General features: G+C 43.3%; 2 protein-coding genes across 2 annotated transcripts in view; both read right to left on the bottom strand.

Moving 5' to 3' along the window:
• Positions 1 to 4,499, bottom strand: part of PIP4K2B (phosphatidylinositol-5-phosphate 4-kinase type 2 beta) — a 29,774-nt gene extending 25,275 nt beyond the window's left edge. Inside the window, exon 1 of the mRNA XM_036754401.1 lies at positions 4,196 to 4,499. Within this exon, the coding sequence (XP_036610296.1) occupies positions 4,196 to 4,354 (159 nt within the window). The 5' untranslated portion in view covers positions 4,355 to 4,499. The remainder of the gene's footprint in view (positions 1 to 4,195) is intronic.
• A 1,518-nt stretch (positions 4,500 to 6,017) lies between these two features.
• Positions 6,018 to 25,428, bottom strand: CWC25 (CWC25 spliceosome associated protein homolog). The gene is made up of 10 exons (XM_036758113.1): positions 25,241 to 25,428; positions 21,925 to 22,097; positions 17,243 to 17,479; positions 16,230 to 16,299; positions 13,521 to 13,648; positions 12,689 to 12,752; positions 11,989 to 12,179; positions 11,464 to 11,562; positions 7,643 to 7,804; positions 6,018 to 7,112 (listed from the first exon to the last, which is right to left on the bottom strand). The coding sequence occupies exons 1-10, from the start codon at positions 25,256 to 25,258 to the stop codon at positions 6,998 to 7,000; spliced, it is 1,257 nt and encodes a 418-aa protein (XP_036614008.1). The 5' UTR covers positions 25,259 to 25,428; the 3' UTR covers positions 6,018 to 6,997.
• Positions 25,429 to 27,139: the final 1,711 nt, after the last annotated feature.

The raw sequence follows: 27,139 nt of genomic DNA, 5'->3' as shown, positions 1-27,139 counted from the left end.
TGTCCTATACACCCTATCCATGTTTCTTTAACTGCACGCTTCCACAGTGAGTACTGCTTTGTTCAACTTACTCCCACCCTCTGGCTGCTATAGATTCCAGCCATCTATACATTTCACATTTTTCCTCTGGAAAGCCAGTTGGCTTTCTCTGGTACCATCCATGATAAGCTCACTACTTCCTCATCAGGCATAATGTTGGGCCCACTTGTCTCATTCTTGAACTCTTCCTTTCCATCTCTATTTAAAGGACAAATAACCAGGTACTTTATGAACCATGAAATTATATGGCAATATGGCCCAAGGGTAAAGCCATAGCCATCCTTAATACCTACTACACTGACTGTTCCAGGCACCATCACAGCCCTGGGGCCGCCTTTGCCTAGGAAGACATCGTAAATATAAAATTAATAAGAGATTTCATAATCAAAGAGGTCCCAGAATCTCAGAGTTGGAATGGACTATTAAAGTTTCTTTAATTCAACTACCTCACTTTACAGATTAGGCAACTGAGATTGGAAGAGACCTCAGAAGCCATTAATTACAACCCACATCCAAACCAGAAAGCTCTTCTTCCCTTCATAACACAGCTGACAAGTGATCCCCCAGCTTTGATGAAGGGCTTCTAGATAGGGGTAACCTGTCTTCTAAGGCAGTACGTTACACTCAGGTAGTTCTATTTGTTGGGCATTTTTTCCCTTTCAGTAAGCCTAATCTGCCTCTCTGCACCTTCCACCCACTGTTCCTAGTTCAGCCCCCTGGGGTAAAGCAGACTGATGTCTAATGTTTCTTCCATATAAGAGCCTTTCAAACGCTTGAAGACAGCTATCAGGTCTCTCCACATCTTCTCTTTTTCAAGGAAGACATCCTCAGCTCCTTCAGGGGATCTTTAGGACCCCAAGGCCCTTCACCATCCTCACTGTCCTTCTCTGGATGTTTTCCAACTTGTCAATGTCCTTTCTAATATATGGCTCCCAGAACTGAACAAAATAACCCAGATGTAGTCTGTCCAGGGAAGACAGTGGGAAGACTATCACCATCCTTAGTCTTGAACATTATGCTTTTTAAAAAATGCAATTGAAGACCATATTCTCTTCCTTGGCTGCCATATCCCACCATGGCTTCATATTGCACTTTGCATGCTACTAAAAGTCCAAGACATTTTTGTATGTATGACCTGCTATCTAGCTAGGCCTCCTTCTTATGTTTACAAAACTGATTTTCTGAACCCAAGTGTATGACTTTCTATTTACCCCCTACTAGATGTCATCTTATTACATGTGGACTGATAATCTAGACCTTTTTGAATTCTAACTCTATCCCCAGGATTCGATTTCCCTCCTAGCTCTGTGAAATTTGCAAATTTCATTAACATTTTTATTAATGACTGATAAAAGCAGAGATGGTATGCTAACAGCATAGGGACACAAAAAAGAAAGGTCCTTGGGGATGTCTACCAGAGACTTCCTTCCAAGCCAAACTCTGAACTATTAATGATTCTCCTTTGGACCCAACTACTCACCTAGCTCAGAATTCACCTAAATATACTAGTTTCTATCTCATTGCGCTCCATCTTGTAGACAACAGTTACAAAAGACACCCTGCCAAATGCTTTGCTAAAATCTTTGTAATTTAGGAAGCAAAAGAGCTCTTATTCAGGAAGAAGCTACTCTTTTCTTTTTAAAGAAATTGTCTTCTGAGGAAGGACAACTATCCACCAAGTAAAATTCAGTGCCTGTCTCCTAGAGGTGCTACAGTATTCTGCCAATATCATCTGGGAAGATGTATTCTCCCCATTTCATAGTTAGCAACACAGAAATTCTGAGTCTCCATATAATCTAAGATGCAATTACCCAGCATGGGAAGATTCATCCCTCCTGGCTGAAGGCATGGAGCCAGTGAGGCTCCCCAGAGATCTAAATTATACCTAAAAACATGGGCCTTTACTCAAACTCCCAAGAGCCAGAAGACAGGAATTTACAGAAATTAACAAAGGAGATGGATACAAGTAACCCTTTCCTAATGACAAGTTAATAAGTGTTACCAGAACCCACTTGTCTGTCATTCTAAAGATTCCTCAGATCCTGTGTGTATTTACAAGCATAACTTGTAAAACTTCCTGCCAATAAGTAAAAATAACTTACCAAGCTTCTTCAGCAACATCAAGACAATTTCCATTTGCCCTTGACCAAATGAGTGTATTCCAGTTCCCTGACGCAAGACAATGAAATATGCCAAAATAAGCATATCCACTAGACATACTGGTTTTGGCTGCATTGAGACCCCTTCACTCTTTCTTGTGACCCTGGAAAAGTCACTTCACCTGAGACTTAGTTTCCTTTCCCACAAAATGAGGAAGCAGATTATGTGATCTTTCACTTTCTATATTTCTAACGCTTTCCAATTTTATATATAAAGAAGTTGCTGCTTATTAGGGTCAGGATAGTCTAAGAATGTTATGGAAGGAAGACGAACTAGGAGTCCCTATGGAGATCTCTACTGCAAGACCTGATCCTACCACTATCCCTGGATGATCCCTGAAAAAGCAGGGTGATCAAAATTTTATAGCCACTCTAAGTTTAGAATTAGAAGTAAATAGGATACTTGGCCCAAAGAAGCTCCTAAAGGTCTGGCAGTTTTGTGAGCCTGCAGTTCCCCAAACCTATCTGGACAAACACTGTGAAACAATAACTTTTCAAACCATGGTGTTAAAAAACTATGCACGCTACATGCTTTTTTTTCATCCTCAATAAGATCAAAGACCCTGGATCAGACTGAAGTCTATCAATCAACCAGCCAGGCTTCTCTTGCAGAGAAAGGCCCTACACTCACTTCTGCACTTCTTAGTTAACATCTGGCTACCTGATCTTGGTGGTTTCCAATGGCAATGAGGCAGAGTGTGGAAAACTGAAATTTATAGAGAGGCCAAAAGGTAGTGAAAAGAAGGGTTGGATCTTCTAGTTCCCTTGTTCTATCATCTGACAACAAAGACAGACTGAGTATTTAAACAAAATGAAAGCAAGAGGAAAAAAAAAGGGCCTTAGAAAATCAGTCCTTGAACTGAAACATCCTACAGATCACTAGGTTAGCTGGCTTCAGCACCCTTGTTGCCATCCCATTCCTAGGCAAGTACTGCTGGATAGTAGGTCCTGATAAGAGAAGTGATGGACAACGAAACCCAGAAATGTGATAATATTTTGCACTGGTGTTTTTCCACAAAGCCCTTACTCTCATTGACCATATCCCCTCCCACCTGGGGTTGGGATCCTGAATTATGGTGTAATTTTTAAAATATACAACTCTTTGACATGACACCTGGTGAAAAGGCACAAAAGAGACATTCCTTCTTATCCTCATCATAATCAGGACTTACCTACCCTAAAATCTGTTACACTCCTTCTTTCTCTACTACTTTTACCTACAGAACCACTGGCAAGGAAGGAGATAATAAAGATCCTATCTAATAGTACATGTCTATTTGCTTTTTTACCCAACATTAACTACCATCCTGCCGGAAGGAAACAAACATGAGGAAAATCAGAATTTCTGCAAGGTGGTTAAGAAGGCCAAGGGTGATGGGGAAACTTTATGAAGTCATAGCATCACAGCATAAGATTCCAGTCAAACCCACTCCCCACTCTTCCTTCCCCGCCCTCCATTTCCCACCTTTCAAATCCTGCCCAGACTGGCCAACAAGCTGAGATAGGAGAAAAGAACACAAGCAGCAGAGACAGAGAAAAGAAAAAAAGCAAAGCAAGAGGTACATCTTCACCCTGGCCTTCCAAGAGAGCTCCGGTCTAGGGGGGGTGGGGGTGGGGGTCCTGTTGGGGCCAGAACAACATGTCAGTCATTGTGTGTGTGTGTGTGTGGGGGGATGTTTCCTAAGATGCAGGAAGCAGGGGGAAAGGGGGAATGAGAAGGAATTACCACGGAGACACCAGGCCTGGGGGAGCAGCATCCAGGGGGGCTGGCAGACGCACACGACAGAGGCATCATGCGAAGGGTGGGGTGCATGCATCGATGGAGGGGCCGGGCCGCGGGGGCTGGTGCATGAACCCCCGATAGGGTGGGCGCAGCCTGCAGGCGCCAGGGACGGCAGCAGGTATGCAAGGGGCGTGGGGCACCGGGGCACGCAGGGTGACACACGCGGACGGCGGCGGCGCGTGGGGGTGCATAGGGCCCGCGGGAGGGTGGTTACCGTGTGGTTGGCCCCCCACATCAGGACGCTCAGGATCGGCTCGCTCGCCCGAAACAGCTTCACTTTCTGGCACACGAAATGCTTCTTCTTGGTCTTGGTCTTGCTGGCGCTGAGCGGCGCCACCGCCACCGCCGTGGTGCTGGTGCAGTTGGACGACATGCCCGGACGGCGGCGGCGGCGGCGGCGGAGACGGCTCCCGAGCCCGCGGCCCGACGCTTCTTTCCCCGGCCCGATCCCCAGCCCCGGCAGCGGCGCCCTCACCGCCGCATGGTACCGCCCGGCCCGTTACCTCCCCCCCGCCCCCGCCCCCGTGGTACCGTCCACCCCACGCTCCTCCCTCCCCCCCGCCCCAGGCGCCGGGACGTCCCGCTACCTACCCCGCCCCCAGATGAGGGAGCCGCCCGCCCCCGCCCCAGTGGTACCGCCCGTCCTAGGGAGGCGGCGGCCGCTCCGCCGGCCCCTCCCCGCTACTGCTTGACAGCACCCGGCCCGAGCCGGCGGGGCCTCCGCGGGCCCAAAAGACCCGCGCCCGAGCGGGGAGGGTAGGCGGAGTGGGTCGGTGTGGCTATCCGCCTCCAGGGGGGGCTCCCCCGCCCCAGCCCCCCGAAGCCCCGCTTTGGCTGCTTCTCTCAGTTTGACGCGCCAAGATGGCGGCAATTGCCGCGGCTCGGGGAGGGGAGGCGGGGGATGAAATGCGAGGAAGGTGGGACGTACCATCCCCACCCCGAGGGAGGATGGCAGTAGCGAGCAGAGGGAAATTGGAAAACTGAGGGAAATCTCCCCCTTCTCTCTCAATTCATGGATTGTCCTACTCCCCTGGACGTAGGGCGTGCGCCACCCGCGGGACACGCCCCTTTTCCCCAGGGCCAATGGGAAGAGAAGACCGGGAACTCTGGGTTTTATGAATGGGTCCAGCATCCACCCACCTGGCCTCCCTTTCATCTCCCGCTAAAGCGGTAAATTGAGGGACCTTCAGCCGAATGGATTAAGTCATCCCATTCTCAGGTGGGCTACATCAAGTCCCCACCTAAACTGCACACGGGTTGTGAGGTATTCATCCCAAGGGAAGAATCTCCTTACTGAACCCACATAACTGATGAATCAGGTAGCTTGGAAGTGTTGCTTCGTATTTCAAAACCAAGGTACCGAGGCTGCTGAGAACTGAGCCCCACGTCCCCTTAAACTACAGGTTAAAATACGGTGTGCCAAATGTCTTTTTGCAGTTTTTCAAGCTATAAAAGTCGCATTTAGAGTTTTTGGTTGAGACTTTGTGTGTAAATATGTAATAAAGACTGCTAAACTTCCTAGCATGAGAGGACAGTGTGAAATTCTATCCCTAAACCTAGGGCACCAAGGCACATGAAATAAAAATTCCATGGCTGTGGTCAAATACAAATGAAAAACACATCCTAGTCCATTTTCTCTGTTAGAAAATGATCATTTTAGCCAATGTATAAATTAGCTGAACCTAATTCAACATAAGGATAAAAATGAAGGAATATGTCTTGGAAAAACTAGAGACCCTGACATAGTGCTAGATGTGGAGTCTGAGGGTCAAGGTGTGAGTGTCCACTCCTGCCACTTAGCACCACTATGGGCCTCATTTGTACAATGAGGGGGGTCAGACCAGATGACATTTAAAAGTCCATTTCCAGATCTAACTCTGTGACCCTTTACTGACATTTGAAATGCAGTGGTCAAAAAGATGAAGGGAAAAGGAGGTGGGGGAGTACCTCATTCATTACCTTAAAAGTTTCACTGTATTTTCTTTTAGCTGACACCAACTTTTACCAACACCACCATAAAAAGAACACAAGAAAATAAACAGAATTTCTATTTTATTTTCTTTTAAAGCCAGGAGGCCTGTTGGCAGTTTGGTTGTGCCTCTGGAACCATAAACTTCACATCCAGAGACACAAAGTGATCCATCTGTAAATGGGTTAAGGCGCTGTGGGAAGTGGTAAAAACCATCCCAGCTACACAGAAGAGAAAGCTGCCCTGTGTGACAGGATTATTTGGTATCCACAGTTTGATATGGTAATAATATATCAAAAATCACTTCTCAAATGGGATATTTAGACAAAAATAACTATTAAAAAGTATACATTTGTACATATACACACAATACTGCTGTAAATTTTTAAAAACCAAATAGTTTAACAGTTCATTTAACAGTTCATTTCTTTTTACTATTGTTTCTCCACCTCTCTGGATTTCCTCCATGAATTTCCTTTTTCTTTCTCTGGCTCTTCCCAAGCTGGCACTGATCTGTCTCAAATTAACTTTCAAGACATTTTGTAACAGAAGCCAGGAATATTGATTCTATCCTTTGATTTGCTACTCAGCTGAAGAGGTCCACGAATGATTTTTAAAGGGAGATTGATTTTTTTTTTAAGTTCAGTCTGTACTGAAAGGGAATGGATCTGATGGAAAAGGCAGGCTCAGGGTAAATTACAGGACCACTGTCAGGACCATGAATAGCTCTACAAAGTGGTAGGAATCTCTAGGAGCACTGAAACAAAGATGGGCACCTCTTAAAGAAACTGCAAAACCCCAACTCTGCAATATACACCGGAGGAGGCAACCAAGGAACTGACTGATACTGTACACAACAGGGCCTCTTCCCTGTTTTGTGAGGGGTGTTAGTTGTTCTCAGGAATGACTGGAGTAGAATCACTTTGAGCAGTGGCCATCTGACATCCTTGGAAGTCATCTCAACTCTTATAAAGAGGATTCTTTAAGGAGCCAGCAGCTTCCCTGGAAAACTCAGGATCATCAGCATAAGAGCCTTGTGAACAAGCTTCATCTCTTCATGAAGTTCTTCTCCAAAGCAGCTGAAGTTCTCTGCAGGGAGTAGATGTTGCGCTTGACCCTATCCTCTAAGGAGGAGGTGGACGTACTTTCTAACTTCAACTGGCTGTGAAGGAGTTGAGAGAGACAAGTCAAAAACATCCTTTCTAATTGACCAACTCTCCGGCTAGGTCATGATAAGAAGCAGCAAGATTCAGGCTACTATAAATTAAACAGACTTTTAAAAGCCCACACATAACTTTCAGCATGCCATCTGGAACTACATACAAATGGGGGAAGCAGCAGATTTCTTTTTCCCCATAAGTACCCATAAGAGAAAATTTATCTACTTCAGAAAGTGAGGCAAAGGCCCACTAGAAAAAGATTCTTAAACCATGAAATCCCCAAACTTAAAAGGAGGACCAGAGAGTGTCAATGATTTAGAAACCTATCTTTTTCTGCCCACAACAAAATCAACATCCCACTCTCTGGCCAGAGGCCTGGACCCTACCAACAGTGCTCTGGAAGCTGAGTGCCAAGAGCTGAGGTTTTCTTTCAGAGCCATGACACCGAGGCACCCTCCCACCCCAATTACAAGAAATATGCAGTCTGGAGAGGGTGTGGGGGAACGGGATGGCTGGGGACAAGTCTACTCACTGAATGAATTTCCCATCCCGAGAGTCCAACTTCTCCAGCTTTCGTTCTCTTTCATCTTCCTTTTCATGCCTCTTGAGGGTGTTCAGCCTCTCTTCCTCCCGCCACTTGGCATTCTCCATCATTTCTTGCCGTTTTCGCTCAAGTTCCTCTGCTGAGAGTTTTCTGTGAACATAAACCCCTGCCAGATCTACCTTTTCCCAGCTGGGAACAATCTCATATATGGAAGAGAAAGCCAGGTTCAGCGTGAGCAGTAGGTTCTTAGTCATCAACACACACTTAGCTTGCTTGAGACTCCTTTTTCTCCCTCACAAACTCCCTCATCTAAGAAAGTCAATGATGAGGACCTAGAAAGCGTAGCACCCTTGACCATCCTGAATCAAATGAAAAACTTTTTTTATTTTTAGAGTCATTCGGGGAAAGTCAATGATCAGTAGGTCTTTGGAATGATTAAGGAATAAGAAGCATGAGAACAAAAAAAGGCCCCACACTCACAGTCAATGTAGTAGCTAGCAGGAACATCTCAAAATTGATCTTGTTTTTAGCCATAAAGCAAGTCTGGAAATGGTTGGGAATCTGGAGACAAAACACTATTTAGGACCAAACTAGAAACTACTATAGCTTGAGAATTTCAACTTAACTCCTTATGAAAATGAAAGAGTTTTATCCCTGTCATTCCACATTCCAAATCACACACTATTCTTTCCAGTGTTCTCAGGAAGCAAAGAGGAAAATCCATTTCAGAGAGATCAAACTCTGCTTAATAAAGTCCAGAGTTTCAATAGTCTAGTTCTACAATGAAGAGTTTATACTTTGGAAGTAGAAAGAACACCAGACTTGGGAGTCAGTGGTCCTGGATTCTAGTTTCAGGTCTACCACTTAACTATTGTGTCACCTTTTATCTATGGTCTACTTAGCGCTCAGGGCTGCTATTGTAAAATTTAAGTTTTGAACTGAAGCACTCTTCAGTTGTCTGGGGGGAAAAATGCACTCACAGAATCACTAGAGTTGAAAAGACTGTATCTGTCTACCCAATCTTCTAATGATGCCGGATAAATGCAGTGTCATTATATGCACATCCCACAGAATAGTTAAATGAAGTCCAACAGACAAGTCGTCCTGAGTCTTTCACTTGAAGCTTCACAAAGGGCAATGGTATAAGCTCCAATTACATTTAGGTAGGCTTCCAAGAATATTTCCACCTCTCCACAGCTGCCAAGACTGTCTGAGTGATGCAAGGTTATAAAAGGTTGAATCCAAATGTTTTCCCTTCTAAACCTCCCTCTCCTCCAAACTTCCCCTTTTCTACTGAGAATAAATCATTCTTCTGGTCATTCAAGTTCAATACTTCAGAGTCATCCTTGATTCTTCATTCTCCATCACCTCCCAGACCCAATCGGTTACCAAGCCTTGTCAATCTACACATCATTTCTTGCTTCTGCAGGTCTTTAGCGACCACCTTTATTCAGGCCCTTATTACCTGTGACTAGATTCCTGAAATAGCCTCCTGATTGGGCTTCTTGTTTCCATTTTCTCCTCACTCTCCCACCCTATCACCTCCAATTCAGACTCTACCCAGCTATCAAAATAATATTCCTAAGCACCACTCTGAGCATGTCATCTCCCTGCTCAAGAAATATCAATGACTCCCCATTGCCCCTACCATGAAATACAAACATACTATTTTAGGACTAAAGCCTCATAATCTATATCCAGCCTACTTTTCCAGTATCATTTCACATTAGTCTTCTGTCCTCCCTCATGCACTTTGTACCTCATCACACAACTGAAACTACTCTTTCCAAAGTTAACAATGATTTCCTAATTGACTGATGGATTCTTCTCAGTCCTCCCTCTTGACCTTTCTATAGCATGTGACCCTGCTGACCACCTAGATCAGGGGTGGGGAGCCTGTGGCCTCCAGGCTGCTTGTGGTCCTCTAGGTCCTTAAGTGCGGCCCTCTGACTGAATTCAAACTTCACAGAACAAGTACCCTTAATAAAAGGATTTATTCTGTAAAAGTTGGACTCAGTCAAAAGGTCACACTCCAGGACTTAGAGGGCCACATGTGGCCTTGAAGCTGCAGGTTCCCCACCCCTGACCTAGATGATACACTCAATTTTACTTTCTCGTGATCCCACTACCTCTTTTTTCTGCCTACTTCTCAATTTCCTCTGATGGCTCTTCATCCATACTCCCCCCCTCTCCCATCCCCAACTATAGGTCTATCCCTAGGTTATACACTGGGCCCTCTTCTTTATACTGTCTTACACAATGACTTCATCAGCTCCCATGGGTTCAGTTATCATTGCTATGCAGATGACTCTCCAAGCTGCATCACTGGCAGAGTTTCTCTCCTGAGCTCCAATCCTGCATTACCAAATATCTACTTGGTATCTTGAACTGAATGTTCCACAAACATCTCAATTTCAACCTTTTCAGTACAGTACTTGTTACTTTTCTCTCAAACTCACCACTCTTCCTAACTCTCTTGGTTCTGTGAACCACCAGCCTTCTGATCACACTCAGCTGTCAAGCCTCTACAGCATCTCCCATCCAAGTGTGGGCCCTCAGCCCCTCTTGACTAGACCTCTGTAACAGCTCAATTGGTCTCCTGCCTCCAGCCTCTCTAATTCATCTTCCACAAAGCTGCCATCTGACCAGCTACTCCACTGCTCAAACTCCTGGGGTTTCCTATTACTTCCAGTATCAAATTAAAACTCCTCTGTTGGGCATTGAAAGGATCTCTACCTGGCCCAAAGCTACCTCTCTAGCATCATCTGCATTATCCCCTTTCACATACTCTATGATTCGACCAAATTACCCATCTCCTAGGAAAATGTCCCATTTCCTATCCTTATATATTTGTAGATACTGTTCCCCATTCCCATGCTGTACTTCCTCCTTACATGAGGCCATCCTTACCTGAACTCCATTAGTATTCCAATTACATTGGAGGCACACATCCCCCCTCCCAAAAGTTATCTTACATAGATCTTTGTATACACTGATGTACAATGAAGATGACAAAAAAGAATGCGAGTTTACTGAAGGCAGGGACTGTTTAATTTTTTCTTTGTATCCTAAGTGCCTGGTACATAACAGAAGCTTAATAAATGTTTGATAGACTGACTGAAGCCAAAATTGCCTATTTGTTGTTGATCACGGATAAAAATCCAGCTCCTTTTTCTGTGCTTTGTACAGGCTGTTCTCCATGCCCAGAATGCACTTCTTCCTCCTTATCTCTGCTTCCGAGAATCCTTAGGTTCCTTCAAGACTCAACCCAGGTCCTGTCCTACAGGAAGCCTTCCCTGATCCTTCTACTCATTAGCTTTCCCTCCATTCCCAAATTATCTTGGATTTCCTATAAGTTCTATGCTATATTCTGTGACAACACTTTCCCTTTAAAAGCAGAGACTTTTTCTTTTGGTCTAGGGACCCACCAGGATCTTTTAGCCATCCCTCCTCATGACAACATATCAAGTGTTTTCCACACTCTTCTGCAAAGCAATGATACCTGTTTTATGACTAATTTTCTGGCATCAAATTTTAACTGATTTTTGGCTAGTATTCTCAAGGCAGAAAATTTCTTAAGGAAAAAAAAGTTTGAAAAAAAAAGAAATTTTAAAAAAAGGAAAAAAAAAGTTTGACCATGGACCTCTCTATGGTGTGTAAGTTATTGGAGACAGCAGAAAGAAAGCTGTAAAATGACTTGCCAGGGGAAAAGCCTATTATATAGCTAGCCTCTTTCTAGCTTGGTCTATGCTATTCCTGGGCTCACACATCAAGATTCTGGAGCTACCCTAATTAGGCACCCACCTTACCTGGTATAACCTGGAGCATGTCGCCTCTGATAGCCTTCCTTTTTGGGGGAAGGGCTCTTAGTTCGGCCTCTTTCTTTCCTGTTTACTTTGGAAGTGTGCCTGTAATCAAGGAAAGAGTCTTTTCAGCGATGGGACCTAAGTCCATGTCTCTGATACCTGTGGGAGAAGGACTGTAACTCGACAGTAAGACAACTTGGGGGGGGAGGGGCACTCAGAGAGAGGAGAGACAGGAAGGAAGGACAATATCTTAAAGAGAAAGCCACAGGGAATACACAGGAGATAACAAAGATAGCATTTAACCCAGTCTTCAAAGTACACTGGAATACAATATATACCTATAAATTTATGGTTCCTCTGATTTTTACATCCAAGGGGCGAGAAGGAAAGCTAAATGTAACAAAAAACAGTATGCAAGAGACAAGCATCTATGGAAGTATAGGGGAAACAGTATGACATCTGCATACTGCTAATGAAATCAAAAGTGCACTCCCTGTAGTTATTTCCCTGTTAACTGGGCACACTCACTGTCTACTATGTTTAGGGGACCGTGACCTCCTGTCCCGCGTGTCAGCATCCCATGCGCCCTTCCTGCTGGTGTGTTTTGGGGGTGAACGGGAGGCGCTCCGTGACCTAGAATGATTCTTGACCCTGTGTGCTCCCCCAGCTTCAGCTGCCAGAGGTCCCTGTAGTCTGCGATCGTGGTCAGTGTCCTTTATCTATAGAAAGGATAAAGCAAAAAAGCTATTCAGACACCTGAGGTTTAAAGGAAAATCCACTGATACTGAGGAAGGAACAACCACTCGGGAGACATCAAGAGCACATCATCTTATCTTTACAGAACTATTTTCAAGACAGGTACAGTCATGCAAATATAGGAACATCATTACCTTAAAAAGCAACCCCTAAACCTTATCCACCTGACCTACTTCCCTTCTCAACGCTCTCCTACCCCAGGCCTAGGGCAAGGGATGCAGAGGGGAATGAGAAATAAGGAAGCCCAAATCACAATCTTGACAATTTAGCATGGAATTCATGGGGCTGTCCTGTCTGCCAAGAGATAGAAGCACATGATGAAGGAAGAGAAAGTTGCTCCTCAGGGGTACTTGCCTTGAATGTTTAGGCATCTTATTGTCTTTTATAACTATCAGATGCTAAAAAATGCTCAGTGTCACTTGAACAAAAAACAGCATGCTGGCACCACTATGGGAGGAGCCCAGGTACCTACCTGTAAGCCATAACCTGGAGCTTTGGGAAAAACAGGAGGAGGACTTGCCATCTTCTTTTGAGACCTAAGAAGAAATTTAAAGGCAAAAAAAAGGATACAAACAACTGTGTGAGGAAGCAGATATAGAAAGCAGTTTAATTTCATGTGCTCAAACATATTTCCTGCCCCCTCCGTGGCCTTCCCACCTCCCCGTTATTACTTGGGAGTGTGTTTCCCTATTTGGGTTTTCTTGGCTGGGAAGATGCATCAGCGCAATCTTGTTTTTCCTGTGAAAAATCGTGGGCCTGGCTCGACAGCCCCAACCCCCACTGGAGCTCTTTCCCCCAACCGTGTGCTGCTATTCTGGAGGCTGACAGTGAGTCAGAGGCAGAGGTGCCTGCTGCTATTCTCATGGGGGAGAGAGACAGAGTGGGCAAGAATGGGTGGATAAATGGAGAGAAAAGAATAGAAATGAGGTCAGATAAGTAAAACAGCTTTGAAAGCTACAGGTGGATTTTGTCATATACTTAAAAAGAAAAACAGCATATGTACAGTTTCACATACAATCCTCTTTTTCTGTACTAAGTCTATGCAAATGCCCATGCTATTTGGTATCTAAGTTCAGAATAAAAATATATTTTTCAAAATGGGTGGATTAACCTGTTTAAAAAAAACCTAACAAACCCATTTCTGTCCTATAACAATCAGAAGCCAAAAGATCTTGAGTCAGACAATGAGATGTTTTTTTCTGACAAAAGATCACTAAGACTAGGCCTAGGCCAACCTCTCCAGGCCCAGGATGCCACCCAGCGACATATGAGCTAATGGGGCACCAAATGCCTCCTCCATGCACCTTCCACGGCTACGCTCTTCCTCACTGGCAGAACGGTCACTGCTGGAGCTGTGATGCTTGTGCTTCTTATGCTTTTTTTTCTTTTCCTTCTTCTTCTTCTTCTCCTTCTTTTCCAGACTCATTTGCAACTAGAAAATTCACAAAGCACGATGTTGATTTTGCTCCACCTTTTACTCTTGACTCCCTCCCATGGAATCTTTTTCTGATACCTGCCAAGCTCAAGCAATCTGACTTCTAGGGGAACTGGTGCCAAACACTCAACAAAACAAATACAACACTTATAAAGCACCTACTATGTGCTGAGCACATGCTAGACTCTTAGGATAGAAGGACGAAAAATGTTCTTGCCCTCAAGAAACTCCCATTACACTTACTGCATAGCTTTGTAGTCGTCAGCAGTATAGAACATCACCAAAGTTCCATGCGTTCTAGCAGTTTCCATTTTAAGCCAAGAACATGTTACCTCCATTAAGGAGTTATTACTATTCCACATCAGCAAAGAAGACAGCAAACTACCAAGTACTCTTTGAATGGTACTGTGGCAAAAAATTTGATCATTCTCTGACCAACCTGGTGATGAAACCCAAGTAAAGGGGACCCCAGAAAAAAGACATAAAGTTCATCCTCAAAGACTTTCCAATCTAGTAAGGGCTGCTAGAGGCAACACGCTTTCCACTGCTATAGCCTTTAGCGTGCCTCCACACCGCAATGGGGCATCAGAGCAGGACTTTAGTGGAATAGTCATATTTATAAAGTGCTTTTACAAAGTACATTTTTGCATTTAAGTCAATAGTAGCAATCTCCATTTCATAAGATGAAGAAACCTGAGGCAACTGGGGTTACAGTGGATAGAGCACCAACCCTGGAATCAGGAGGACCTAAGTTCAAATCCGGCCTCAGACATTTACTAGCTGTATGACTCTGGGCAAGTCACTTAACCCCAACTGCCTACAAACAAACAAAAACATAAGATGAGGAAATTGAGCCTGCAGAAGACTGGGACTTACCCAGAGTGATGGTGATAGAACCAGATTTTCTGAGTCCCAGCTCAATGTTCTACTAATGCTGCCTCACAAATATAAGATGGGGGGAGACAAAGACAGACATCATTGTTCTGAAAAAGTTGAGGTGGGGAGTGGGGTAAGGTGTGGTTTAGTGGACTGCAGCCTCAACATGAGTCAGCAGTGTAATGCGGCAGCCAAAAAAGGCAATTCGTTCTTGGGCTACATTAAGATGGGCCTAGCTACAAGAAATAGAAGCTGTCACATACAGGAGGGAACTGACTTATTCCATTTGGTTGGTCCCTGAGGGCAGGATAAGGAACAATGGGTGGAAGTAGTAATTTAGGCTGGATGTCAGGAAAAACTCCCTACTAATGAGAGCAGCCCAATAGTGGAACAGGCAACCTAAGAGGTGGCAAGATCCCCCTTCCATGGAGGCCTTCCAGCAGAGGCTGGACAACTATTTCTCAGGTATGGAATAGGAGGGATTCCTTCAGTGGCAAGGTTAGATTAGCTGCAACAACGCCTTCCAACTTTCCAATTGTGTCTGATTCCACCAGAGGCTAGGCTGAAGTGGGTAAGGGTTGATGGTTCTGTCTAAAAAACTCAACAATAGGCTTTGACCTGCTGAAAAAACAGCACGATTCGTTGTGAAACACAGTAAAATCCAAGCTCCCACTTTTACCAGGGAATTTATGCCACACAATACCTTCCCCACCCCAAAAAGTAGAGAAAAGAATCATGCTTCACTAAAAATGCACTCGGAGAAAAAAATTGGATAAAATACACTGAACTTATTAGTCAAAGCATACACCCTGCTTCCTTTTAACAAATGGCAAACAACCAAAAGACTGCACGCAGCATCGGTATATAGAATTCATTTGGTTTTGTTTAACCATTTCAAGGACAGTGCTCTGGTGGGCTGGTTGTGACGTTGTTGGGGTTTATATGCTTCGGTGAAACAAGTTATCTAGTTAAAAATATAATCACTGAAAGTTATATATTCTCTGTAACAGAAAAATTTAAGGACATTGGACTCAGAGGCCTCTGAGGTCTCTTCCAGATCTGGATCATAAATCTTACTTCTGCAGAATAGGACATATTCTTTTATGAAATACTCTGAGACCAACCAAACTGGTCTTCTCATTGTTCCTCACATGACACTCCATATCTCCCATCTCCATGCCTAGAATGCATTCCCCCTCAGCCTCAGAGGACCCCTTTTTCTTCCTTCAAGATGAAGCCCAAGCACCATCTCCTCCTTTCCTGTTATTGCCAACCCTCCCAAACTACCCTGTATTTTTTTTTTCCTGAGGCAATCAAGGTTAAGTGACTTGCCTGGGGTCACATAACTACTAAGTGTCTGAGGCCAGATTTGAACTCAGGTCCTCCTGACTCCAGGGCCGGTGCTCTACCCACTGTGCCACCTAGCTGCCTTGTATTTAACTACCTACTACCTTGTATTTAACCACTTTGTATTCATTGGTATTCTCTTTAAACTTATTCTGTCTACACTTATACATGTCCTTGTTTATACCCCTGCCCCTCCCATTAGGACATAAGCTACTATCTACTAGAGATGATTTCATGTATGTATGTGTATCCCTAGAGCCTTGCACAATGACTGGCACACAGTACGCCCTTAATAAATGTTTGTTGATTGATTAGGAATTTGAGTTTTGAGACTCTTATATTACGTAATACTTACCAATTCTTTGATTTTCTTCATTTTCACTGGATTATTCAAGACTTCTCTCTTTTTCTCTTCCTCCTTCTTTCTGAAAGCAAATTGTAAAAATACAAATCACTGACATTTCTTTTTCCAAAGGATATTAAATGATTCTCTAAATGGATGCTCTCACACACAAATCCATCCAAGTCCCATAGAGAAGTCTGTATAGCAGTGCTAAAACCAGAGACCTTCCCAAATCTACAGATGTCATTACCTTTAGAAGGCTCTGGTTCTCCTCTTCCCTCTTGGCAATCAGCTCATTTTCCTACTTCTTATAGGAGGAACTCAATGCTTAAAATCCTCATAGAAATTTGTCAGGCAAGAGACCCTTAATGCGGAATTGGAAGGTTCTGCTCTTCCTTCCCTTTGGCTAACGTAAGCGGTGAAACCTTTAAGGGGTTTATGGCAGATTCCCCTTTAAAGAAATCAAGCCCATACTGTCAGTAGAGATGACTAAGAACCACGTATTCTACGTTCTTCAGCAGCAGAGGGAGTGAGGGATGGGGAACACAACAGCCCCAGAGTGTACTTTATTCCTCCCCATCTACAAGCCAGAAGATCCTGGCATTTGGGGGGACACAGTGGATCAGCAGTTCTGTCAGTTCCCATGGACAGCCTGGAACCTAGTAAAGGCAGCAACAGTTTCTTTTCCTCACCTTAGCTTCAACAGTCATCTAACAGATGAACTTCTCTGCCCACTCATTGCTCTCACCCTAAGCCCCAGATCCTTCCAAGGTTGCCAGTTTTCTTTAGCCTGTGCTTGAAGCCACATTTACAACAAAGAGGCTAAAATCAGGAAAACAAATCTGGGTCAGACTATGAAATTCACCAGTATCTGGATGCCCAGCCTTAGATATGAACAAATTCATTCAAAAAGAAAAAAGCTGAGGAGAAACCAATACAAAGAAAGAGAGTCTACTGAATTCAGTTCAGCAAAACTTCTTAAAGTCTCAGTAAATTAAGCCTCCCTCCCAAACCTATGGTAATACCGAATGATGAAAAGTGGGTCCTCCCGGATTTTGCTGGCCATGTCAAGTAGAGAATTGGCACCCGAGGGGGCAAAGATGGAGCCTGGGAGAAGTCCTGTCTCAGATGAACAACCTGCTTCTTTGTCTTCCATCTTCTCAAAAACATATTTGTCAATGGGACGTCCCATCAGATACTCATCACGGTTCACCATCCCACCAGGGCCCTGGTACATCCAGTCTAGTTTTTCTTCTTTTTTTCTGATTCCAAGAGGAAAAGAAAACAACCCACAATTACCAAAAAAGTTCTCAGAATTTCATCCCTTCAATAGGTCACCTTCCATGTGATCAAAGAAAGCTTAGATACCTACTAATTTATAAATACACATAATAGCTTATGCAAATTCTACAAATGCTTTATGCTTACAAAGCACTTTACATTCATTCTGTCATTTGTTATTCAGAATAACCTCATGGAATAGAGAGATAAATACCACAATATTTCTAAACATTTGAAATTTCATTGGTATGTAGTTACTGCCCCTTTGTACTCAATATAATGACAGTCTCTCTGTAGCCTAGGAGACAGTAAGCAGATGAAGCTAGTGATGTGGTGAAATAAGTACAGCACTAGGTATGGAGTCAGAAAGAAAGAAATCCTGCCTCAAACACTGCACTGGCTCCCTAAGTAAGTCCCTTAACTTCTTAGGGCTTCAGTTTCCTTACCTGTAAAATGAGACAGTTGGACTCACTGGCCTCTAAGGTCCTTCCCAGATCTTAAGCTATGATCCTATGAGATAACATATGAATTGATGTAGTAAAAAAAAAATCACTTTTGGTGATGGCTTTCTTCAATTAGCTAGGATAATCTTTGGAAGACAGATAGCCTTGTCACAAGGCCAATATTCAAAGGCCTTTCCAATTTTGCAGCACCTGCCAAAATGATGCAGCCTCTGAGAATCCTTCACAATACAAGAGTAGGATTTCAGCAGAAGGCAAGACACAGGTAGTACAAGTTTCATCATCTCTATTTTATGTACAGGGAAATGGACACAAGAGAAGTCAGATCATAGAGTTAGGTGGCCAAGTTGGAGTTCAAACCCAAGTCTTATGACTCTCAGAGTAATGCTTTTTTCCACAGTGCCAGAGATAAACTCACGTAGCAGCTGCCAAGAGCAGGACTCAGTCAATAAGCCCCATCCCACCCCACCCCACCCGCACCCCACTATACTAAATGGTGTGGTACACTTTAAGTGCTTCAGGAATTCAAAGGAGAGAGAGAGTTCAGTGAGGACAAAGAGTAATCAGGGAAGGGTACACAGAGGAGGTGAGACTTAAGCTAAGTAGAATCTTTTGAAGGATTTTTGAATGGAGATGGGGACTGAAGGAGGTTGATAAACCAAAAAAACCAAGATTCCAGATGATTGTCAGAATGGTAATGCCACTGACAAAGAAGTTAAACCAGAAGCAAGTCTTGAAAGTAGATTCAAAATCTAATTTTAAACATGTTGGGTTTGAGGTGACAGCAGACCTGCCAAGTTTTTGTAAATGTCCAAAAGGCCTTAAGGGAACATCCATCCTTAACGAAAGATCAGAAAGAAGAAGAGGAACCAAGAAAGGAAACAGAGGAGTGAATGAAGAGGCTGGAGGAGACAGCTGGAGTAATACTTTTTATGGTATGCTGTGGGGAAATCAAATTCAGCAGACAAGTCAAGGGAAATAAGAGCATTGCTTCAGCTGTTTTCTGTAGCTTAATCTGGTCTTAAAATGATTTCTAATCAGTTCCTTTCGGAAAATATAGTATCCTAGAAGGAAAACTTTTCTACCACCAAAAATAAAATTATAATCAAAACAAAGATGGGGATAGATAGATAACGATGTTAACCACTCTGCTTATATTGAGAGATGAACTGCAGTAATGGGGGAACATGATGACCGAGCGTCTTTAAATGAGTTTTCACTCTATCAAGTTCCCATGTTAGCATGATTCTATACGGAATACCACACAAGCAAAGATGATGGACAAGGGCTCTGCCTTCCTGAACCATATGATTCAAACAATTCACAGCACAAAGAATAGGACATATACTTCATGTCTCTGTGTTCAAAGGTCATTAAGTAAATAAAAGACCATCACCTTTCTCTCCCCCTCCCGATGGGGGCAGAATAGGTAGGGAGAAAGCTAGGGTCTTCAAGTGGTCTTACAAGACAGTCAACTCCAGAAAGCTCATTTACATGGAAAATTCCACTATTTCAGAATTGGTGATAATACAAAGAAAGTGGTTTTGTTGAGTAGTTTAAAAAATGCTTTCTTCTACAATATAAAGAGGATATATAGGAGGAATATAAGAAAAAATTAGTAGCTTTTTCAAAGGGTTCAGAAAATTAAGAACTATTTCAACGTGACTTTGACTTCTAGATCCAGGATTATAGTATGTTAACAGTCTAATAACATTCATGATACACTGTGATGTAAATATTTCTATTGAGAACTTTTATTTGGAGGGTTTAAATTATCAGCAAGCCATTTATATTTCAGTTTTTAGCTTTTCTCCCTTACCCATCATTTTTATTTAGTATGTTTTTCCTGTATTTCAAAAATGTCAACTCCAGGAAGCAGCAGAAGCAGCACATTTGACCTGAATCAGAAGACCCGAATTCAAATTACACCTCTGATATTTACTACCTCTGTGTCAACGAACAAGTCATTTTAAACCTCCATGAGGCTCAGTTTTCTCATCTGTGAAATGACAGGGGTAGACTAAATGGCCTCTGAGATCTCTTCCAAGTATAGCTATAATCTCAAAAGATATGAAACCCACAACACTCTCCTGCTCAAGAAGCTCTAGTAGTTCCCTACTGCCTCTAGGATTAAAATGTAAAATCTTAGCATGACATTTAAAGTATTTCACAATCTCACCCCAACCTCTTTTTTCCAGACTGACTTCAGATCATCCTTCCTTAGGTACACTATGGGGTCCTACCAAACTGTCTAACTTGCTGCACCTGACACATGATTCTCTGCCTCCTGTGCCTATGGTTTTGTACAGGCTATTCCCCATACCTATAATGTTCTCTTCTTACCTCTACTTTCCTTCACCTATCTTCTTTCACAGCTCACCCCAAGTGCCTGCTCCAAAAAGAAGCCTTTGCTGAAGGCCACTCCACCCCAATCCTGAAATTACTTATCTCGGTACATGTACATGTTTTCCCTGACTAGAATTCCCAGCTCCTTGAGGGTTGGGGCTGTTTCTCTCTTGCTTTTATATCTCCAGGGCCTAGCCCATAGTAAGTACTTGATAAATGCTTACTGTATTAAATAAAAAATGCCATCTATTAATAAAAAATGAAGAGCCTTCAGTATAGCAGATGAGGGAAAGCAGGACATAACCAGTTTGCAGACTTGCCCCAGGTAAAGCCTAAAGCAGTAGTATGGGTTCTCCCATGTTCTGTGCCCTCATGATCTGAAGAGAAATGAATTTTCACCAAAACAAAAAACCCTAGTTTACTATAGTAACTGATTACAGTTGGAGGTCACTACACATACATAGTGAACTGTTAATTATTTACTTTAATGGAAGGGAATAACGGTACAGATGACTCTACACAACAAATCTAGAAAATCACTTATGGTTTTACTTTTAGAATACATTATGTGATTTTGTGTTTTTCATATTTCATTTTATTTTTCCAACATTATAAGGTATAGAGTAGATAATGTCATCCTTATTTTACACAATAGAAAACTATATCCAAGGTTACAAAACTCTTTAGCATTTTTAATGCATGTTGATGGATTGATAGTGGGAGAAATACTACCAGAATCCAGGTTTCTGAATTCCAACCCATTCCCCATTCCATGACATCACACTGGCTCCTTAATATGAACCTACATTCTACTGGTGAAGCTATAAATTGGTTTAGTCATTCTGGAAAGCAATTTGGAAATGTGCTCCAAAAGTTATTAAACTATATGTATCCTTTAATTGAGGAATACCATACCAAGTGCATACTCCAAAGAGACTAAAGAAAAAGGGAAAAGACTCACTTACACAAAAATATTTATAGCAGCTTTTTGGTGCTGGCTAAGATCTAGAAACTAAGGAGGTGCTTATGAATTGGGGAATGGCTGAACAAGTTATGGTATATGAATGTAATAAAATAGTATTATACTCTTTAAGAAATAATAAAAGGGACAGTTTCAGAGGAACCTTGGAAGACTTTCCTGAAGAACCAGAACAAATTATTCAACATCATAAAGATAAATTATTTTAAAACATTTAAGCATTCTGATCTGTACAGTGACTAACCATAATTCCAGAAGACCAATGATAAAGCACACTATGTACCTCCTGACAGAGAGGTGACAGACTCAAGATGTGGAATGAGATTTCTATTTTTTTTTTTGGACATGATCAATTCAGGAATTCGTTTTGCTTAACTGTGCATATTTGTAGGGTTTTGTTTTGTTTTTTAATTGAAGGGGGAAAGATTTTGTTTGTTTAAAAAAAAAACCTACATTCCCAAAGTGCATGCTATCCAACAGTAGAAGCATATATGTAAATTCAATATTAACCACCTATTGTATGCAAGGCACTCCTCCACTAAGTGCTAAATGCAACACGCAGGAAATAAACCAATCTGGGACCCATACCAGAAGACCCTCGTTCCAAAGTTCTCACCAAATGCTAAGTTCCAACACTCACTTGACAGCTCCCACATCCTCTGCATAGCGCTGCATCTCCTCCCGTGCCCTTTCTTCCCGAAGCTCCCGCTGCAGTTCCTCAATCTTTCTCCGTTCTGCCTCATGTTTCTGCTCGGCCTTCCACACTTTCTCCACATTTCGGAGGGTCTGTGGGTGCCAGCTCTTCTTCAGATTCTATGGAGTCAAAATGAGAGAAAAAAAAAACCATCAGACCTTTACCATTTCCATGTAGGAGATTCCCACATTTACACATCCAGCCCCTCCCCTCCAGTCTCCTCTGAGCTCTAATCCTCAATCTCCAATTAGGCATCTCAAATTCAACATGTCAAAAACAGAATTCATTATCCTTTCCCCCAAACTCTCCCCTTTTCTGAACTTCCATATTTCTGCTGAGAATCACACCATCCTCAGAGTAACTCAGGTTTGATATCTTATGTTTCATTTTCTCTAGTACCATAAATCCAATCACTTGCTGAATCTTATTACAAATCTCATTCTTTCTACTCCCACAGTCAGCAACTTAGTTCAGGCCCTCATGACCTCTGACCTGGACTATTGTGATGGCCTTCTAATTAGTCTCAAGTCTGCTTCAAGTCTTTTCCCATTTTAATCCATCTTCCACATAGCTGTCCAAGTGATTTTTGCTTAGAGTAGGTCTAACCATGTTTCCACCCAACCCTTTCTCAATAACTTCCACTGGCTCCCCATTACCAGCAGTAATCAAATATAAAGCCTTCTGTTTGCCATTTAAGGTTCTTCCCAACCTGTCCCCCTCCTGCCTTTCCAGTCTTCTTACACATTACTCCTTCCATGAAGTCTAGCAGCATTGGCCTGCTTGCTATTCCTCACATGTGACCATCCATCTCCTGCCCCTGGGATCCTCTTGCTCCTCATCTCCACTTCCTGACATTGATGGCTTTCTTTAGAATTCAGTACAAATTCTACTTTCGCAGGAAGCCTTTCTCGGTGTTGAGCTTTCCGCTCTAAGTTTCTTTTCTACTCTGTAGGTGATTTTTTTTATTTGCATGATGTTTCCCCCCTGAAAATGGAAGCTCCTTGAGGGTTGTTTTTGCTTTTGCCTTCCTTTATGTGACCTGATCAAAGCCAGTGCCTACCTAGCACATAGTTAACATTTAATAAATGCTCGATGGCATAGCCTCTCACACCTCCACATCTTCATACAACAGGAGACAGGAAAAATGCAAGTGAAAACCTTTCTCTTGATAAGTCTCAGTCAGAAAAATAAAGGGTGCCTCTCCTACTCATCTGGACAGCTTTGGAGATGGAGCACAAAGCTCAAGGACAGGGAGAGTTCTAAGGCTGCCATCACAAATTTACATGGTTTAAGACAGCTAAAAATCCTACTCAGGTCAATAAAGTATATGCAACAGGTACCAGAGAGCTACAAAGATAAAGAAGACAATCTTTAGCCATGGGGAACGTTTACAAATATATAAAATGCAAAGCAAACCAAGACAGTGAGTGTATAAAAGTGTACAGTATTATGAGGTCCAAGAAAAGACCTTCGTAGGAATACCAAAACTAGCAAGCAGCCTTTGCTATGTGTACAACTTACAAAGGGAAATAGATTTGGGTTTGTACTGGGCTAAATTTGGTTTTCAAGGCTCCTTTCTGACTTTAATAATAATATTTACACACATTTTACATACTGCTTAGTGTTTCTGTAACACAATCTCTCAAGTCTCTGTCAATGGGAGCTCAGATCACATAAGTAAAGGTCAAGCAAGCAGACCAAGCCTAGTTTCAGGTGATTGACTCTAGGTCAGAACTGAGCAGTCTATACCTTCCTCCTATGCCTCTCTTGTGCATCCAGAGGGCTTTAGCACACAGTAGACACTGGAGAAATGCTGATGACCATTATCCTGCAAGTACCAGCCACCCCTAAATACTCATACTTCCATTATTTTCTCTCTCTTTCCAAAGATACCAGCCACCTCTTACTATCCAGCTTTTCAAAACCGACACAACTGCCATGGTAAAGCCTTCCCTGTTCCCTAAACTTAGCAACTTTCTCATTCTTGGACTTCACAGAGTACTTTATTTTGCAGCTCTCTAATAAACTTACTTACATATTCTCCCCCTCCCCACTAGACCACAAGCTTCAGGCAGGCAAGAACTGTCTCTTGGCTAAACTTTGTTTCTCCTTCAGAGCCTAGCAGTACCCCTACAACAGTAGTTTAACAAACGTTTGCTGAATTGAAAGATCAATTCCAACTACAAGGATCAAGCAAGCCTCCATAAAAAAGAATTAAAGGTGTGTCTTAAATGATGAGTAGGATTTAAACCCTTCTCAATGGGGGCTTAAGAAAGGGTAACCAAATATGTAGGAGTATCAATCTGTAAATAACATTTATCATGAGATCATGAGAAAGAGTGCCAGAACCAAGAAAAAATAAGATTTATAAAGGTGGGGCGGACTGTGATAAGATGACCAGTGAAAAGTCAGGTTTGGCTAGAATGTAGAGTGTACAATGGGAAATAATATAAAAATCAGGTAGAAAATTGGGACTCCAGACAGTGGAAGCCCTTTAAAGAAAGCTAAGCCATCTGTACTTTAACCGGGTTCTGAAACGAGATTTATGCCGAGAGAAGATTCATCTGGCAGTGATGTGAAGGATCAAACAGGAGAAAACAGGATAAGAGTTGCCTGAAGAGAATGGGAAGATGGGGAAGGGGATGACAATGACTAAGGCCATCGTGCTCCGGCCTCATTTCCTCTTAATGTCACCACTTCAGCTTCCCTGAGGCCACCTTACCTTCCACGAAGGGGAAAGGTGCTGTCTCTATGTCTCAGTCACTATCTCTGCCTCTCATGTCTCCCCTCTCTCTGCCCAGGGTTTCTCCCCTCCCTTTAACCTCCCTGCTTCTTTCTTCTCAACCCCAAATCACTGCCATCTATCCATCCCCCATTGAGGTTGTCTATGGCTTGCTTCTACGTAGCTCTCTGCATGCTGTCTCCCCCACTAGACTGTGACCTCCTTGAGGGCTGGGGCTGATTGATTTTTACCTTTCCCTGTACCACCAGCGCTTAGTAAACGGCCTGGCACACAGTAGGCGCTTAATAAAAAGCGCCGTAACAGAGCCTCACGATCTCTCTCTCTGCAGTTCTCTCCGCCCTCCTTCCCTTTCTCTCTCTCTCTTCGCTCCTCGCAGCGGGGTTTGGGGTTTGGCCCTCAGTTCCTGGGGGCCAAGGTCACTGCCCTTCTCTCTCTCCCTGTATTCCTCCGTTGCCATGGTTACTAACCCCCCCCCCCCGTCCTTCCCCGCCCAGCAGGCCTCGGGCTCCCTCCACTCACCAGATCTCCACCTCCCATGATGGCCTGCTCTTCTTTCGGGGAAGGTTCGCCAACGTTCCTGGAGCCGGAAAGGAGGAGACTGTGGATAGAGAGACAGCCCCAAACAGCTTCCCCCCGCGGCCGCCGCTGTCTTTATTACCCAGTCTGGAGCGCCACTTCCGGGAGGGCGTCATCAGGCTGCGACGGCTGAGCGAACCAGCGAGGGGCGGAGGAGGTAGGAGTGAGGGAAAGGCGATCTGCCGACGCCAAGACGCGGAGTGGCATTGCCCAGGCGTCATGGCGCACTTGTTTCACGTCATACTCACCCCTCCCACACCCCCCCCTTTCTTTTGTGACTTCTCTTACCAGTGTAGTCGCTCGCCATTGCATTCTGGTCGTTATGGCCCTGGGTATCAGGGCCTAGCCACACCTTTCAATTCGTTATCATAATATGTCATTACCCAATGATGATCAGAAAGCGTGACGTCCCAAAATTTTGTTTCTGCCCACCCACCCCACCCATGTAATGACAGCTCCGCGACGTCACGCTAGGGCCTTCTTTCCGAGGTTATCTCCAAATCCTGAACTATTTGCACGTTGTCGCCATGAGTAGATTATTCTGAGCTTGAGATCAGGGACTGTTTTCCCTTTTCTTTATATCTTTGACCTCAGCCCAGTGCCTGGCACATGACGGATGTTTAATATGTCGACTGTTTAATATGACTGACTTCCTTGCTTCATAAAGTTGGTTATGCTGGCTGGCTTATTGTCTCATAGAGTGAGGACAGCATTCAAGTTTGGGGGTTTTGTTTGTTTAATCATTCAAGGTCCTCCCTGTTCCTGAAAATTAGACCAGTTGTCTTTCGAACAGAGCCTAGCTCTTCTGGCCTCTAAGGGAAAGATTGATTGATATGTGAGATGAATGCAAGTGAAGGGGTGAAGCTTATACCCAGGTGATGATAGGTGATCAGGAGGAGAACGGTGCCCTCAGTAATAACAGGGAAACTGGGAAGAGGTGATGACTTTGGTGCAAAGATAATGAATTCTCTTTTGGACAGGTTGGGTTTGGGATGACTTTGTGACACCTAGTGCAAGATGCCCAATTCCCAGTAGGTAATGTGAGACTAGAGGACAGGGGAAAGGGCTGTCATAGGAGATGGTAATGAACAGATGTGAGAATTTTCTTCATAGAGATTATAAGTGAATATATTAGAGTTAATGAGATCATCAACTGAGATAATGTGGAGGGAGAAGAGGACCCAGGACAGACCCTTGGGGGATACCCACAGTTATAGTTATAACCTGGTTGAAGATGTAGCAAAGGAGTGAAGGAGAAAAACAGGAAAGACTAGTCACCAATAGAGAAGAGACTATCCCAATCTCTCAAATAGGCTTAAAAAACATCGGAATAACTGACTATGCGATATACTAACAAAGTAACAAGTAACTCAAAGTGACTATTTACAATGTTTTAGCTGTGAGAAACATTATAGCTGTCAGAGTCACCTCCCACCATCCCTTTAACTGTTGACTTTATAATTCTGATAACAAGGTTCTACTTCCACCATTCAATTCACACAGAATACCAATTAAAATCTCTTTTCAAGAATTCTTGCCACCCTCTTAACAAGATTAGGATCCAGGATCCAGGAAAGAAGTAGTCTTCATTCCCTTTATGTCTTCTCAGTTTCTCTCAAGTTATCACTTTTAACAGTCTTTCCAAAATGACCACCAAAGGACTCTAAACAGTCTTAGAGATACACAGTATCATCTCTTCCCTTTGTGGGAGAAGCTTTTAAGTCAGGGCTGCTCATTCACCTTTGGTGTTGACTGCCACCAATTCTAACCTGTGGCTCTAAGAAGCTGTAGCATGTGCAGTGGCCACACCCTGACAAACCTTCTTGGGCAGAGGAGCTAAAC

This window comes from Trichosurus vulpecula, chromosome 4, assembly GCF_011100635.1.
Source record: "Trichosurus vulpecula isolate mTriVul1 chromosome 4, mTriVul1.pri, whole genome shotgun sequence".
Taxonomy (NCBI): Eukaryota; Metazoa; Chordata; class Mammalia; order Diprotodontia; family Phalangeridae; genus Trichosurus; species Trichosurus vulpecula.
Note: the sequence above shows the minus strand (reverse complement) of the source record. Positions and strands in the feature narration are given on the sequence as shown.

Coding starts and splice junctions, on each gene's coding strand:
- CWC25 (XM_036758113.1), bottom strand. Junction 17,480..21,924: donor GAGGATGTGGGAGCTGTCAA/GTGAGTGTTGGA, acceptor TCTTGGAATCAG/AAAAAAAGAAGAAAAACTAG. Junction 16,300..17,242: donor GACCCACTTTTCATCATTCG/GTATTACCATAG, acceptor ATTTGCTTTCAG/AAAGAAGGAGGAAGAGAAAA.